At 37.6% G+C, this 15,941-nt stretch overlaps 5 protein-coding genes across 6 annotated transcripts; 4 read left to right on the forward strand and 1 right to left on the reverse strand.

Annotated features, from left to right (window-relative positions):
- Nucleotides 1-192: 192 nt before the first annotated feature.
- On the forward strand, nt 193-2,195 carry LOC135160083 (activating signal cointegrator 1 complex subunit 1). Its single transcript, XM_064116260.1, has 5 exons — nt 193-552; nt 754-1,182; nt 1,426-1,589; nt 1,713-1,843; nt 1,924-2,195. Exons 1-5 carry the CDS (start codon nt 341-343, stop codon nt 2,038-2,040), a joined length of 1,053 nt encoding a protein of 350 aa, XP_063972330.1. The 5' UTR covers nt 193-340; the 3' UTR covers nt 2,041-2,195.
- A 138-nt stretch (nt 2,196-2,333) lies between these two features.
- On the forward strand, nt 2,334-14,227 carry LOC135160103 (uncharacterized). Of its 2 annotated transcripts, none has more exons than XM_064116290.1 (3): nt 2,334-2,778; nt 2,835-2,979; nt 14,165-14,227. In XM_064116290.1, exons 1-3 carry the CDS (start codon nt 2,663-2,665, stop codon nt 14,198-14,200), a joined length of 297 nt encoding a protein of 98 aa, XP_063972360.1. In that variant the 5' UTR covers nt 2,334-2,662; the 3' UTR covers nt 14,201-14,227. The 2 variants fall into 2 exon arrangements, with proteins under 2 accessions (XP_063972360.1, XP_063972359.1); XM_064116289.1 differs by lacking the exon at nt 14,165-14,227 and adding an exon at nt 3,070-3,488.
- Nucleotides 4,135-6,928, reverse strand: LOC135160067 (zinc finger protein 260-like). Its single transcript, XM_064116242.1, has 4 exons — nt 6,758-6,928; nt 5,991-6,530; nt 4,926-5,294; nt 4,135-4,818 (listed from the first exon to the last, which is right to left on the reverse strand). The coding sequence occupies exons 1-4, from the start codon at nt 6,926-6,928 to the stop codon at nt 4,135-4,137; spliced, it is 1,764 nt and encodes a 587-aa protein (XP_063972312.1).
- LOC135160088 (malectin-A) lies at nt 10,342-12,755 on the forward strand. Its single transcript, XM_064116266.1, has 2 exons — nt 10,342-11,227; nt 11,855-12,755. Exons 1-2 carry the CDS (start codon nt 10,609-10,611, stop codon nt 12,061-12,063), a joined length of 828 nt encoding a protein of 275 aa, XP_063972336.1. The 5' UTR covers nt 10,342-10,608; the 3' UTR covers nt 12,064-12,755.
- Nucleotides 14,228-14,333: 106 nt separating the features above from the next.
- On the forward strand, nt 14,334-15,364 carry LOC135160099 (fatty acid-binding protein homolog 5-like). Its single transcript, XM_064116283.1, has 3 exons — nt 14,334-14,657; nt 14,867-14,971; nt 15,177-15,364. The coding sequence occupies exons 1-3, from the start codon at nt 14,409-14,411 to the stop codon at nt 15,231-15,233; spliced, it is 411 nt and encodes a 136-aa protein (XP_063972353.1). The 5' UTR covers nt 14,334-14,408; the 3' UTR covers nt 15,234-15,364.
- The last annotated feature ends 577 nt before the right edge of the window (nt 15,365-15,941 follow it).

Raw genomic sequence — 15,941 nt, forward strand, 5'->3', positions numbered from 1 at the left:
ATTTACGGACATGCCCTCCACGAAAATTGAAAGTCATAAGAACATCTGTCATTGCGATTAGAAAGAAGGAGTTCCCTTAATAATTAAAAAGGTTAAAGCATTCATCAATGAAAACGTGATGATTCCAAAGATTCTTACCTTTTCAACCTCCCCCCGCGCCCCTTGGCTCTCGACAACTTCAGACCGCTCGAACGATACCATCAAACTTCACTTCTATGCACTTGCATGTTTACACCGGCTGAATTTGTTTTCATATCATTACGTACGCTAATTCGTCCTCAAACAATAATTCGATTGGTTTTTTTCCACTCGCGTTTCCACGCACTATTGACCGAAGTCAATGGACGTATTGAAGCCTGAGATCGTGCGAGTACATGGTCGCCCTTACAGATTCTTCGAAAGCAACATATGGTCGAATCAGCCGAGTGCACCGTACCAAGAAGAATATCAAACTGAGATGGATGATATGACGAGTGAGGCTTGTGAAGACGATTCAATTGATATTGAGCAGATCTACGGTGGGAAATTTCGACATACCCTGGACATCCCCCCGTACGTCTTACTGAATAATTATCTATTTTATTTTTAATTGGCACGTTAATTTTCTATCAATGACATAATAAATTAGAATGCGTTTATTAATACTCATTTGAGAGCGTACTTTCATCATTCGGCAATATATATTGTATCGTTTATTATCGCAAAACATCTCTATGTAATTGTCATGTAATCTCTATGTACTTCGGATTTTAGTGCTTTCAATGGTCTCATCGTGGGCCACAAAGGAGACACGAAGAAGAAACTGGAGAGAGAGACAAAAACCAATATTAGAGTTCCATGGAAAAATTCTACAGATTTGATAACAATTACTGGAGACACGAGGGCGGATGTGATTTCTTGTAGACAGAGGATAGACTTATTGGTAGAATCTTCGAGGAAGAAGATGCGACCCACTCATTTTGTGAGCATTCCCCTTAAAAACGATGAGTTTATACAGAACTACATGAAGTTTAAAGACCGAGTCTTGGCCGATTCTGATTTCAAAGACGCCAGAGTCGTCGAGGACTTTTTCGTCAATCCCAATAAACTGCATTTAACGGTTGGAATGCTCCTGCTGTTGGACGAGAAGGAGATGAAAGAGGCTGCGGATGTTCTCAATGAATGTGTCGAGAGAATAATCAAGTAATAATTTTTTTATGTCTAATTTTAGAATTCGAGAATGGTATTGCCCATTATTTTCTTAATATCTAGGAGAGAGACTGATTGAAGAGAAAATGTCATGACATATTTTCTGTTGAACTCTTTTTCAGTTTCACAAATATGTTTTAACTTTTTGCAAGATATTCTCAAAATAATGCATCAGCTATTGCTGGATTATCGATCATTTTCATAAAAAATATTTGATATTTCCTTTTCTCTTTACAGGCCGATTTTGAAGGCCCACAAAGATCCGTTGATGATAAAAATTCAGGGATTGGACTATATGAATGATGATCCGACTACAGTATCAGTAATTTATGGAGCAGTTTTGCCGAATGAAAAACTGCAAGAAATTGCCAACAAAGTGTTTGGATTCTTCCTTGAAAAACGTAACACAAATTACAACTCATCTTTGTCAATAATTTCCTGATATTCTAATTTGTTTTCCGTAGCTTTTTGCCACGCCCCAATGGCTTTCAATATTAAATTTGGTGAAATCATGTTTATTTTAGAACTGATGCGGGTGGAACGGACCGAAAACGTTAAATTACATATGACTTTGATAAACACGAGTAAATTAATCGCAATGGATCAAAGAAATCGTGGTCAGAAGATTTATTTCAACGCCGCGAAGATGCTATCGGTAAATTTTAACATCTGATATAGAGGCACCAAGATATTCTTCACTAACGTTAATTATTTTCGCTTTTTACTTATTCACAGGCCTTTCAAGACTATTATTTTGGAGAAATGGAGTTGAAGAGCTTCGATATATGTGAGAGAAATAGTTGCGAAGCTGATGGATCCTACAAAATAATCACGAGAGTCGGATTAATTTAAAGAAAGCTGATTTACGAAAAAGTCTACTTCCGGCCTTCTTAATAAAAAATTGATATTTTTTAATAATATTTAAGTAGGTAGGGGTTTAAGATATCTATGGCATGCTCAGGGAGAATTTTACAACGCCAATAAATTGATGCTTTATTGTAAAGACATTCTTTGAAGGTTACCAAAAGGATCTGCGATACACTAGCATATTTGCAATGATGAAAATAATTTCTAGAGCTCACACTTATGCATAAAATTCAATAAGAGCGCGAGAATTAGCATTTTTCCTACGTTACCGACGCGTAATTTTAGGCATAGAGAATCGTAATTAAATTCATTTACCTTCGCTCCCGTTTACTCAACCCATCGACAAACGAGGAGATTATAATGTTGAGATTTTGCTTCCCCGGGTAAACTGAGAATTTTTAATTCCTTGGTGAACGTCCCAAAAATCAGTTGGCCTACGCATGCATCTCCAAGTGGCTAGTCGTAACAGCCGAAATAAACAAAGGCAGGCGAAGATATGATGAGGTAAAAGCTATCTTCAATCAATTGCTCGCCACACTCATTTCAACTTTTATTTTTTTATTCGTCTATAAAGAGACATCAAAATTCATTCTATTACCCAAAAGGGATGACAAATGCGAATGCCTTTACGTCATGGACCCCAGCGGTCTCAGCCAAACATCCAGATAATATCGTATCCTCAGGATTCACAACAGCGAAAATATTCCGGCCATCTTACGAGAAGTTACCAATTTATTGATCATCAAAATTGTTGGAATATCATGATGATTGAATTACAGGGAGGAGCCATGTATGGAGCAATTGATGGCCAATGAATATCAAAGAATGTGGTTGACAGAGAGAGATCAGTGGCTGAGCAAAACTACCTCGAGAGGAGAAAAAAAGCGCCGGCCGAGAGCTGCCCCCAGTCAAAAGAGTCAAAATGTAAGTCATTTCAGTGAGAATTGTTTCTCCCCTGATCCTATTTTTTTACCCTCCACCAATCGATGCGCATAATTTTCTTCATCTAATTAGACGAAAAAAAACGACGACAAAGCGAAAATAAAGTCTGGACGAATGTAATAGCAATGTCGGCTGTCCAAACAACTCGTGCACAACTTGACGGAAAGCCATAAAGCTCATCATCGACGATACAAGTCCAGTGAATAACCATCAATCAGTGATTCTCAAATATTTATATCAAATTCAAAATGCAAAACGAGCAGAAAAGCGTTAAATAATTTTACAGTCTTCCGATATGAAAATTACTTACAAATCAAGACACACCTCCAACACTTATCCCACAAAACTTACAGGCGCGGCTTCACTATCCATTCCATATAATAAAACCCAGCGATTCAAAGTGAAATTAATTCAGCCATAATGTACTCGAGAATCTGTCCGAAAGCCCGGAAACGGTTTTATGGCCGATAATATCCTGTCTTTTTATCTTCTTCATGATCAAGTGATTGGGAGGGGGAGAAAGGGGAGGGGGTCCTGAAATCCCCTACAATGAGGGGGAAAAATTCTTAAATATCTGATAAAGCAAGTCATGCTCACTGAGATAGTTTATCCGCGTAAAAAAATTCTCCACTGTTATTATCCAGCCCAAGGTCCACCGAGGGCCTTTTTTTGTCCAATATTATAACTATTTTTTCACCATTCTAATGGACGAGAATTCTAAAAAAGTTGATAAATAATGAGAGCCTTTATTAGACCGTTTGAGGAAAATCATAAAAAATCCACTTTATCATTTTATGGTGCACCGTAAAAACATTTCGATGTGAGAAAAGAATTTAAGTTGATGTCACCTTCTGGTATTTCGAGATGTGGCAGTTGTCGGGGGGTTCACGATCTGAATAAGGTGGGGTTAATGCTGACATTAATTAGGAGATAAAGACGTGAAAAAATGTTTAGAATTTTTAGTTGCCCCGGAGGCCGCAAAAAAAACATTTTCTAGTTTATTATCCCTTTTTCATTCTTCTTTAATTTAGTTTTTGCAATTTAAACACAGAAAAAACATAACAAAAAAAATTGACAGAGTTAAATGACTCTAATTGCTAAGACGCAATTAGAAAGAACCTAAATAGGTGAATAAATCTAGCAGCGGGCGCGAAGCGGTCGTTCGCCACTCTGTGAATTATTTACAGATTGACTATTAACCGAGCATCTCTTGAAATGCGTTCTCATGTTGCTGCTCTGGGAGAACGCTAGTGAACAGTTAGGACAGGAGTACGGTTTAACTCCAGCATGATAGTTCAGATGGGTCTTCAGGTGATGCTTCTTGGTGAAGGCCTTTGAACAAATATCACATTTGTACGGTTTCAATCCCGAATGGAGTCGCGTATGAAGTGTCATATTAGATCGATCGGCAAATGCCTTTTGACATATGTTACATTGATAGGGTCTCTCGCCCGAATGGATCCTGAAGTGCTGTTTGAGGAGCATTTTTCTAGAAAAAGCCTTGCCACATTCCTCACACTGGTGGGGCTTGATACCACTGTGGATCCTCACGTGCATATTATACGCCACACGCTGATTAAATCCCTTACCACACTCTCCGCAGCTGTACTCCTTTCTGTTTCTGTGGATCTTCATGTGAGACCCCAAGTAACTTCGATCGTTGAAGCTTTTTCCACATTCGGGACACGTCGTGGAGAATTCCCCAGTGCCCTCGTGAATACTCCTGTGGTATTTGTAGTTTCGTAGCTGAGAAAATCCTTTTCCACAGTCTTTGCAGCGAAATGGCTTTTCCCCTGGTAATGAGTGCAGGCGTGTGTGAACCTTTTTTTTGCAAATGGCGTAAGAAAATTTGGAATTTTAGGATTGACTGAGTTTTATTGAGGAATTCAACAATTGTCATCGCCACTTCTTTCGATTTCTGCACTTACCTTGAGCGATGCTCGACTCTCGAAGTTCTTGTCACAAATTTTACATGTGAACTGGCTCTGATTTGTATTATCAAAATTATTGTGAGATACCTCGGGTCTTGCATCGCTGGTTTCAATGGGCGTGCTGATATTTGTACTGGAAAATACCGGCTCCCCCAGCAAGCCGATCAATGATACATCCTTTCGTGGTCGGCCACTGATTATTTTCTGATTCGCTGCTGTAGGGCTAGATGGTGAAGTGGTTTGAGGGCACACTTCAATGGCTGGAGGAAGTTGATGATGTGGTGGTGAGGAATATGATAGCCTACTTCGGTCGGTAGGTGGGTGATTAGTTGGGTTCTCAGGGTGGAGGGATTCTACTTCTTCTGTCTGAAATATTAAGACATCTTTGTATGTGAATGTATATTTTTTTTTCAATGACTGTGTATTTGTTACGGAACAACATCGTCAACTCATCTTATTCAGAAGTGCACAAACGAATTAAAGATTCTTCGGCACGGAATTAAGTGGAAGATGTTTTTTCCCTCATCCTCGATCGAAGCGAGTCATCCTTCTTGTTAAAATTCCATAAAAATTGACGTCAACACTTATCAAAACTCTCAGTCCTCTAACACAAACATGAGGTAGATTTTTATTGAAATAACAGTAGGTTAAACCGCGCATTGAGTTTTATGATAATAATAGGATTGTGGAAATCCTAAGTGAAGGCGATCTAATACCGTTAGAGGTAGACGCTAGAATTATACTATGGATGAGAAGAAAAAAAATCAATCAACCGAAGTCTTGGGTGAGAAAACGAGAATTACAGCTCGATCGTGTTATTTCTTTATCACGCAGAACTCTCGGATGAAGAATCATTTATAATGAAATTCCTAATGTGAATTTTACCCCATGAGTTGTCGTAGTCCTTCTGTACAATATCGAAGGACCTCCTAGAAGACATTAAACTGTCGGTAATATTCCTATTCTCCCCCTTAATTTTTTTCTTACCAATTGAGGAAAATATCTGGTTCCATATTTTTTTCATTTCGCATAAAAAAATTAACATTTCGTTTATTTACTCACCTGAATTATATTTCCATCTTGAGCTACATGATTTTTGGATAAATGATGTGGCTGCAGGATCTGACACCACGGCGAAGCCGAGGCACGATTAGCGACGTAAAATCTTGGTCGTCTTTTTTCCCGAAATCCATAACAATTTTTTTTCTCTAAATTCAAACAATCATTTTCGTAGAGTTCTTCCTCAGAGCACTGTGGTGGCATCCGATGCACAACTCCCTGGTAGCACTCTTCCTCATTCAACTTGTTCTTTGTCATATTAATTCCAACATTGTCATGATATTTTTCCCATTTTCCTGTTCCACCTGTCGACAAACTAATTTCATCACGAGACAACGATAATGGTCGTGGAAGCGGTGGTATTTTTATATTGAGAGCTTCTGCGGTACTCGAGAATGCCTCTAATCTGTCCCCCGACACTGCAGTGTATCCTGTGTAGATGAATCCCAATACCGCCGCCAAATCATTACCCTCTACGTCAGGAAGAATTACGGTAATTGGTTCGTAAAGACAGGCAGTATTGCCATGCGCTGACAAGACCCTCTGAAATTTACGCATGTATTCAATATTAGTGGGGAAGAGGTAAAGCGACAGAGATTGACATTTCTGAGTCAAGATGTTGAGCAACATCTCCAAGTCCAAGATAGACGGTGGCATTTTTGTAACTACATTTGTTGTGGCACTTTGGTATCGATAAAAGCAGGTATTTGGGGTAGCTAAATGTCAAACAAATATTTTTTAAACCTCAGAAAAATTGTGTACTTCCTCACCTGAAGGTAGGGACTTGCTGCCGACAACACTAATCGATGAGCAGAAAATCTCTGACCTCCTGTGCAACAAAGGATCACGTCTGCATACGTTTGGGAGATCATAGAGTCTCTCAGGATGTCAGTCACGTTGGGTAAACCACGGGATAACTTCACCACTTCTCTGACACTCATGGTTGCTCCAATGATATCCTCACTTTTTAAAATATTTTTTTCTAAAAATTATCATTAGTTCGGAAATTACGATTCCATTTTATGATGAGGACATTAGCAGTAGGATTGATTGTGCTATTTCTCGATATGGTTGATATCATTGGAGACATTGAGGTTGATTCATCATTGAAGATGTTACCACGGAGTTGTCAGGGTGATGACTGCCCAGTGACCACGATTCAGGAAACAACAACATCTCTTGCAAGACACTCCCTCTACCAATCCCTTTTCTTCAATCTTCCTGCGGTCCCCTTCCCCTCGTGGAACATGGTATTCGGGATTTTTGATGACATTCACGGTCATGAGAGCGGGGAAGATACCAATGAGAATGTCCACTAATTAATTCTTCAATTAATTGCATTTTTTTTCCTACGAGTATTTCTCCATTTACTTGCATTTCTTCTCTACTTGTTCCTCGAGAATAAGAGAACTGGTAAATTGGTTCAATTCCTCAGGTGGTTATTTGCACGAATTGAGTTGATTTGTAAGTATATACCTATCTCCAGCCAGACTGTGAAAATGATTACCTTGCTCTTGGTGAAGCGAGGGCCATACTTGGTGATTTCGTATGCATAAGGGGAGGGTGTGCATTTTATGTTTGTGAACAACTTGAGAGGAGACTGCAGAGAGTCTATTGCATCAGACACGTTAGGTGTTCGCTGTTATTCATTGAAGAAAGAATCCTATAGCACTTTTTACAGATTTTTCCATGGGGAAATTATCTTACAATTTTTTTGAAGACTGGTGGAAGAATTTCGGTGAAAAGGACCTTTAAGGCGGACCAATTCCTATTATTTTCCATTTCATATATTTTCGCAAGGATTTATGTGATAAAATAATACATCCTTCAGACATGTTTGTCACGACTACTGTTGTCCCAATAAACAGCGAGCAAAAATTTTGAAAATAATTTTAACGGAATGTATTGAAAGACTTGAACGAGCCATTAGCGCATTGAAACCACTCGTCGTGACATTGCTCATCATTCTGCAAATATTATTTCGTGCGCTCATCATGTACATGGTACCGTTTTACCTACATGTTTTTACATCTCTGTTTGCTCAATCATTTGTTCTCCTTTTCACCTGATCTCCTCTCATTTCACTCGATTTGTGGGGTCAATTAGTTGGACTATGGAAATTATACCTCAACGAGTGTGTAGAAACTCTCTACCATGTGGTCACGTCAATTTCTTGTGGTTTCAGCGGTTTGTGTTAAGAGAGCGGATATATTTTCTCGTGAAACTTAATTTAAATTAATGATCACCAGAGTGACTCATGCCAAGACTCCAAGTCGTAGGAAAAGTACTTTTATTTTTTTTTCATCCCAATTTTTTTTTTCGCATCAACTGGAAAGAAGTAGATGCTCAAGTGTCTCGGTTTAATTATTCTTATCTACCAGGAGCACCCAGGAATTTATGTTTACATTCTTTTACATTTTTGTCAATTATTCCTTGGTTCTTTGGCTGTTTTAATCACTCGAGCATTACCGAGGTGCGATCCTTGGGCTGAAACGACGATGGCTTGACTGATTAAAATTAATTAAAACATATGGTTGGGCTCTGACGAAGTTCAGGTGGTGACATTCGTTCTCATTCTCTCTCGGTAATTGTTACTATAATTTTTCTTCTAATGAAGCATGTCGGGGTGATGGTACCGAATCTGCTGATGTTATCATTATCAGTAATGCTTTGTAAATATTTTTTCAAAGAACGAATGGTGCGTTTTATTTTTATGTAAAAACATTTTATATTCCCTGGGAACCTGTTGCATTGCGAACGACTTTCATTTTTAGTTCCATTTGTTATTATTTTATTTCTTTCATGAAGGGAAAATTTCAAGAGAACCTCAATACGATGAGATCGGGGGTATAATTTTGAAATCAACTGATGGCACGCGACTTGTACATGATCTCTACTGTTGCAATTGATTTTCCAGTGTTTTTGCACGTGCAATATGCCCACCAATAAATAAGGGGTCGTCAGCACATCCTTTCTCTGCACCTTGACATTTTGCATTTGTTATCCTGTGCATACAGTTTTTACCTCACTTTGTCGATCCTGAGTACAACCCTGGTTTAAATAAAGTGGTAATTATTTCTATATTACTATATTATTTTGAAAATGCACGAAGAACCGCACATGTGAACGATGACATTTTGGATTTGTCTCAGACACAAATCTTATTCTTTAAATAATCTCTTTTCCGCATTGTGAATGTACCTGACCTCCGGGTTGATTGGCCGCTTCTGTCGTGTGTCACTTTTCCCTCTATCTCTCTCTGACTTCCAGAGATCTCTGAAAATAATGGTACTGCGGGTACTCTATCAACTCCCTTTCCTCCAGACTGCTCAAAGTGATATCAAATTAATCCTCATTCCGGAGGACAGGATTAAATACCAGTCCCACGATGTGTACACTCTCATATTTTGTTTACATAACATTATTTTGTTATATGGACTTGATTTTTTTATAATATTGAATTTCTTTATGATTTCCAATATCTTAATAACCAGTTTAATAATTCTTTTAATACTTCATAATAATTTAATGTTCTTAATTTTCTTCCTCACAGTATTTTCTAGATTTTGCACAATTTGCCAAAAACAGAAAATATGTGGCATAGAAGAGGGTAGGGCAAAATGGGACATTTCAAAATTTTGACTGTTTACATATTCTCGTCTGATTTTATTCTCCCCGACGTCTTTTATTTTTTCTGCATAACGGTTGTTATTCCCGAGAGTTACAAACTTGATGTTAATAAGGTCGATAATGTTCTTTATATCCCATGTTTACGAATTGCACATTTTCTATGAATGATATTGACTACGGGAGATAGTACGCCGGTACCGTGGGTGCGTAATTGTCCGGTATTTCGAACTCCAATGTGATGATAGGTGACGTGTTATTTCTGAATTATCAGAAGTCAAGGATTTTGGTGTGAGAAGGCCTCCAGGCATCTACAACTGATGCTGCTTTCTATTCAGCCTTGTTCAAGCATTCTCACGATTAATGAATTTTTTTTTCCTGACTTTTCTACTCTATGAATGAGTCATTCGCTTAAAAAATCAGTAAATAAAATATCTCAAGCCAGTAATTGTTATTAATTGATATCTACATTAATATACAATGTGCAATAACTGCATAGTAATGGAAATATTTATGTTAAGATCAACCGCTGCTGATAACGCACGTAAATCTTTCAATTTGGGTAACTTAGAAATAAAATTGAACAAATAAACAAATAACATACAAATATTTTAAAAAACACCGGATTCAGCGCCATCCTTTGGCGAAACCGCAACGCCGAACTTCCCCGCGAGTTCCCCTCAACGACAGAAACATATGTCGCGAGGTCCTCCCAGGCATTGCTCCCATACCCCCAATGTATATACGTGGCTATACGTGGCTACGCCGGGCAGTTACCCCAAACCTCATCCTCATCGTGTGAACAGATCAGAAGCCATCAGGGAAGGCCCCCAACACCAGGAGCACACGGAATTTTCAGTGCGACTGAATTTACCAACAATAACCCCAGTTCCTACAACTTGGCTGAACATAACCTAGAATGCGAGTGAGATTAAAGCTCTAGACAGCAAAACTGGACCTGACACAAATCAAATAAATTCGAAAATCAAATGACATGAGTCTGAGGAAAAAGTTCGAGATGCTGAGAGTCTTCAGGTGCGTAATAATCCTGCATTTGTTTATTCTCATCCTCGAACTGCCCAATGCGGTTTGCCTGGAGGTGATTTACGCGATTAATGCTGGGGGTGAGACTCATGCGGACAGTTATGGGGTGCGATACATGAGGGATCCACTGATGGGAAAGGTTGGAACAGCTTCTGATTATGGAAAGCAACTCATTATTGGAAGGGTCAACACCGTGGATCAGATTCTCTATCAGACAGAGAGGTACCATCACTCGACATTTGGGTATGACATACCCATCAGTGAAGACGGCGATTATGTACTTATCCTCAAGTTCTGCGAGGTCTACTTCAACTCCCCGAATATGAAAGTATTCGATGTGGTGCTCAATGGAGATCACACGGTCGTCACTGATCTGGATATTTTTGAGAAGGTCGGCAGAGGAATCGCTCATGACGAGCATGTGCCCTTCAGGGTGGAAAGGGGAAAGCTGATTTATAATGAAGAGGAGTCGGATATTCTCGGAGGAAAAATACGGGTGGAGTTTATCAAGGGATACAGAGACAATCCAAAAGTTAATGCTATTGCTGTCATCAAGGGGACTGTTGATGGTAAGACACTAGGGTGAGGGTTGGGGCTTCATAATTGAGAAAAATCATTAGAAAATATTGTTGATTTTGTTGGGGAATATTATCAGCATGAGATTAACGTTATCAAGAATTCTGGTGGAAAGCCAAGTATGTTATTTATTTTTCGTATTGCTCAGAATTTTTTTGGCCTAATTTTTTGTTTTGTCAGCAATCAAGAAAAATGTGATGAATAGGCCTGAAATTCCGGTCAATTGCAAAAAATTTCGCTGTCAGTGATAGTATTTTCAGTTGACATAAATAAATATATGAACACATTCATTTGTGATATTAAAATATTTTCTGAACTTCGAAGCTTTAAGTTTATTATTTATGAAGACGAATAGTAGCTTTAGAGGAAAATTTCAAGTGGTTTTTTTCGATCAGGCAATGCCACACTCGATTAATTGCCGATTCAGTAAATATTCACACTGATAAAGTCTTCTCAGTCAAATTCAAATTTTAGAAAAAGTGAAATTTCTATGACATATTCCCTGACAATTCTTGACTATAATCAAGGATGATTTCATCTTTACCTAGATGTAACACTTAAAATTTGTTTAACATGTTCAGCATTCAGTTTAAAAAAATCTAATTCACCCGTTGAATCAGATGTACCACAACTGGGTCCCATCCCACAAGACCCAGAGGAATACCATGGGATGCAGGAGGACGAGGAAGAATCTCCAGTTCGCAATAGACACACGAGTGGTCCTCGAACTCCTGACCCCTACTCAATCGACGATTCGTCGATAATGCTGCCGGTTTTCGTAGCTATCGGGGCCTTCATACCTTTGCTCTTCTGCCTGTGTAAGCTCTGAGGAAGATCAATCATGAAGACTAGCCAAAGCAATGTGAAGCTTGCATGAAGCTCATTCTGCGGAATCTAGCCAAAGGGAAAAAATTACAGAAAAACATTGGTCGAATGTTTTAGCATAGTGGATTATACAAGGAATAATTTAATTTAAAAACCTAATAATTTTTCTTGGGAAATTCCATTGGATCTCTGTGGAATTTTCTATGAAATTTGAGACACGTCTATTGGAATTTTTAAGAAAATTCAACAGACACTCAATGCAACCCATTTTAGCTATAATTTCAACGTCGCATACGAAACTATGCGTTGCGATATCTGAAAGCCTAGAGTCGGCCGGACACCCTAAACTATGGACTAGTTAAAATATGATTGGCTAATCAATTTTTTTATATTTAAGTAATTTAAGCAAAAAATTAATCATTCAAAAATCATGCAAGTGTTCTCTATCAACGAATTCAATGATGCACAGAGCAGAAGATGAAACGAAACGCAGGATTTTCCAAATGCACGAGTGTACTTAGTCGATACAGTCACAATGTGTTAATTGTAACGATTTTTAAATGAACCACTTATTTATGTTTATTTATTTTTCACGATTTAAATACAGAGATTATAATGGGGAACTGATTATACGTGGTATTTGTTAATACGATTGTAAAGTGTGTGAGAATAAAATAATGACTGTTGTTATATGTATCTTTGTAATTGTTTTTTTAACAGACTAACGGAAAATGGGGCCATTTCTATGCTCTATTTGTAATTATTTATTCAATGGTGAAAATTTATGATTCGAGTTTCCAATTGAGGATCGGTAAAAATAATAAGATTAATTGCAATGCAACTGTTTCATTTAATGCATTTTCTCATTAATTAAGTCTTCATTAAATTTCCAGTCGTTTTTAATTGCTTCCGAATGGAAATTACAATCGTACGATTTTCACATTTTCTAATTTTTATTGGAAATTGTGTAGAATTGCCTGACATCTTCAAAGTCGGTCAAAATGATGCCTACGAAAATTTTTAACATTCGTTCAATAATCGTAGAACTTTTCAATTGCATTATATTAATATAAATATTATATTATATATTATCCCCTTAAAAGCTCTTCTGCAGTCGTAACAAATACAATATTTCATGAGTGACCTAAAAGTGGAAATAATGAAATAAATTTTTTCATTGAATTTTTCTACTTATGAATCAATGCCGGCGGTATTCCCGCGAAACATTGAACAAAAGGGTCCCTCAAGATAGGGCATAATTGAGCAGAGTCCACCGACGAGCATCAATCGGCTGAGTTTTGTATGAGATGAATGGAACGACTCATTTGGCATTGACAATGAGGGACCGGTAGCATCGTACGACGATTCAATCAATTTAGTCTTATTATATTACCGAGTTCTTTTTTTTTCAAAGCACTCATTTAAGTCACATTCGTCTGCTTCAGCGCTGGAATGAAACGTGTTTTTTTTGGCAATTTTCGTTGTTTTTTCAAAGATTCTATTTTTATGATGAACTTTGATTGATTTGATAAGAAAGTCATTGGAATTCGCACTTGTCAATCTCCAGATATCGATAGGTATCTCGTTAACACGTCCGATGTGACTACTCCAAGATTAAAACGTGTCCGTGAATTCTGAAGGTTTCGATTAAATCCCCAAAAATATCAATATTTTCCACTCGATTGAATTTTCATTGTAACGGGTGGAAAATGAACGTTTTAGGCGCTGGATGATCCAAAAATTATTTTTCGCACAGTCGTGTAAAAGTCTGGTCGATTTTGTGGAAGTTTTTCATTGAATTCGGGATTTTATAAGCGAAATATTGAATTAAAAAATTAATCTAGTAGAAATAGAAAATTTAAAGCCTTTCAATTCTCACCGAAAACTTCCAATCGAAAAGCAAATCGAATTTCATTGAATGTTTTCTGTCGAAAATTTCTCTGTCAATAAGAGTGACCGAAAAATCCGTAAAAAATCACGAAAACTCAAAAATATGGGTAATTCCGATAATTTATCTCCTGAACTTGATCCAGTTGACAAAGTCCCATCTCTCGTCCCGCTGAATCATTCCCACTGATTGAGCGTCTGTTGCTGTCGCCCCTTAGGCCGGCAATTGTAGATTAAAATTGAAAAGAGAATAACCGAAACGAAAAAGACCCTCGACCTCGTCAGAGGGAAGACGAAGAGGGTTTAATCTGAGGATCAGCCCGCACCGAGATACCCCTCGTTGCATAATCATCTCCTCGCGTCGCTTATAAAAGCCATAATTCGTCTCCCAGTGCTTCATTCATCGTTGACAAACGACGAGACAAGAATATCAACGGTCGGTGAAGATAATATTCTGTTAAAATGGTGCAAATCGTTGGCAAGTACGAGAATGTTGCAAGCGAGAACCTCGAGGAGTACCTGAAGGCTGTCGGTGGATCTGCTCAGGCCGAGGCTGCCAAGGCTTTCGCCCAGGGTAAGCCTACCTTTGAGATCGTTCAGGCTGGAGATAAGTGGACCATCACTGTCTCCAATGAAGGCAAGACTTCTAAAACTACTTTTACTCTTGGAACTCCCTACGATGAGACGATGCCACATGGAGCTGTCCTCAAGGTATTTGTTCATCGTTTTTTATAAATTTGATTTTTATAAAAATATGCAAATATCATAAGTTTGTGAAAAAAAAACTTCAAGTCCATTTCGAGTTCCTTAAACCTGTCTCCCTAATTTTTTTACCCTCCTTTGGCTCTAAATTCATGGCGCAAAATTTTCAGTACGTTATTATCATCCGAGAAATTCCCTTCACAAAATTTTAATTACAGAGTGTGACAACCCGGGATGGAAATACCTTCACCACTGTGACTGATCTCCCCGACGGTAATCAGTCAGTTCGTGTATATGAATTCACTGACTCAGGCATCAATGTCGTAAGTTATTTTGAAATATTTTTAATATCAAAGAGCAATTAATTTTTTATTTCATGAGTCTTTTTAAAGTTTTAAATATCGAACCATTTTACATCAAAAATATTCTCAGCAAAGACATTTATCGAGATTGCGGTCTGCTATCGATCCATAGCTTTCCATTTTTCAATTTTTTGGATGAATAATTAAATGTAAATTTTCTTTACAGCACTTGGCAGACAAAAAGGTCGGCGCAAAAGCCACCCGCACGTACAAGAGAGTTTAATCATAACTTATCAGCGAGAATGCAAGAACTGGCTCCTCATCCAATGATAATGTAATTTTTTCATGTTCCATTGATTGCATTTACTGATGTTCTTAATAAAGATTATTTGATCGAATTACGATGAAGCAAAACCACCAAGCACCATTTTTTTCAATCCTTTGCCTGAGACTTTTCAGGAGATTGAAAGAATTTCTTCCATTTTATTATTATTTTAATTATTTTATTGAATTTTTCTGGCTCGATTCAAGTATTCAATTTTCCTCGTCTGCAGAAGGTGCAATGATAGATAAAACTATTCAAGACCTAACCATTGTTGAAAAATTCATGGACTCAACGTGATAAGCACTTCATTTGTCAGCTCATTAGGTTTTTTGATATCTTAGAAAATTCCTCCTCATTAGAAAATTGTTGCTTCTCATTTTGAAGTGTCCTCTTTGCATTCAAATTTTTAGCTACAAAATATTGCTCGTGATAACACAGAAAAATTTAATAAAATCCGAGGAAAGTCTTCAAATATATTTTATTTGCTCGAATTATTCTTTACTCAACTATTGAATTGCTATTATTATTATTGAATGATTAATTATTGAATTTTGTTCGACGACCATAATTTGGCAAAAGAAATTCACTGTCGCTGTTTATCTCTATAGATAAAACTTCATTACTTCTCGATTATTTTTTATGTAAATGCATTCTGTATCAGACCGT

This window comes from Diachasmimorpha longicaudata, chromosome 3, assembly GCF_034640455.1.
Source record: "Diachasmimorpha longicaudata isolate KC_UGA_2023 chromosome 3, iyDiaLong2, whole genome shotgun sequence".
Taxonomy (NCBI): domain Eukaryota; kingdom Metazoa; phylum Arthropoda; class Insecta; order Hymenoptera; family Braconidae; genus Diachasmimorpha; species Diachasmimorpha longicaudata.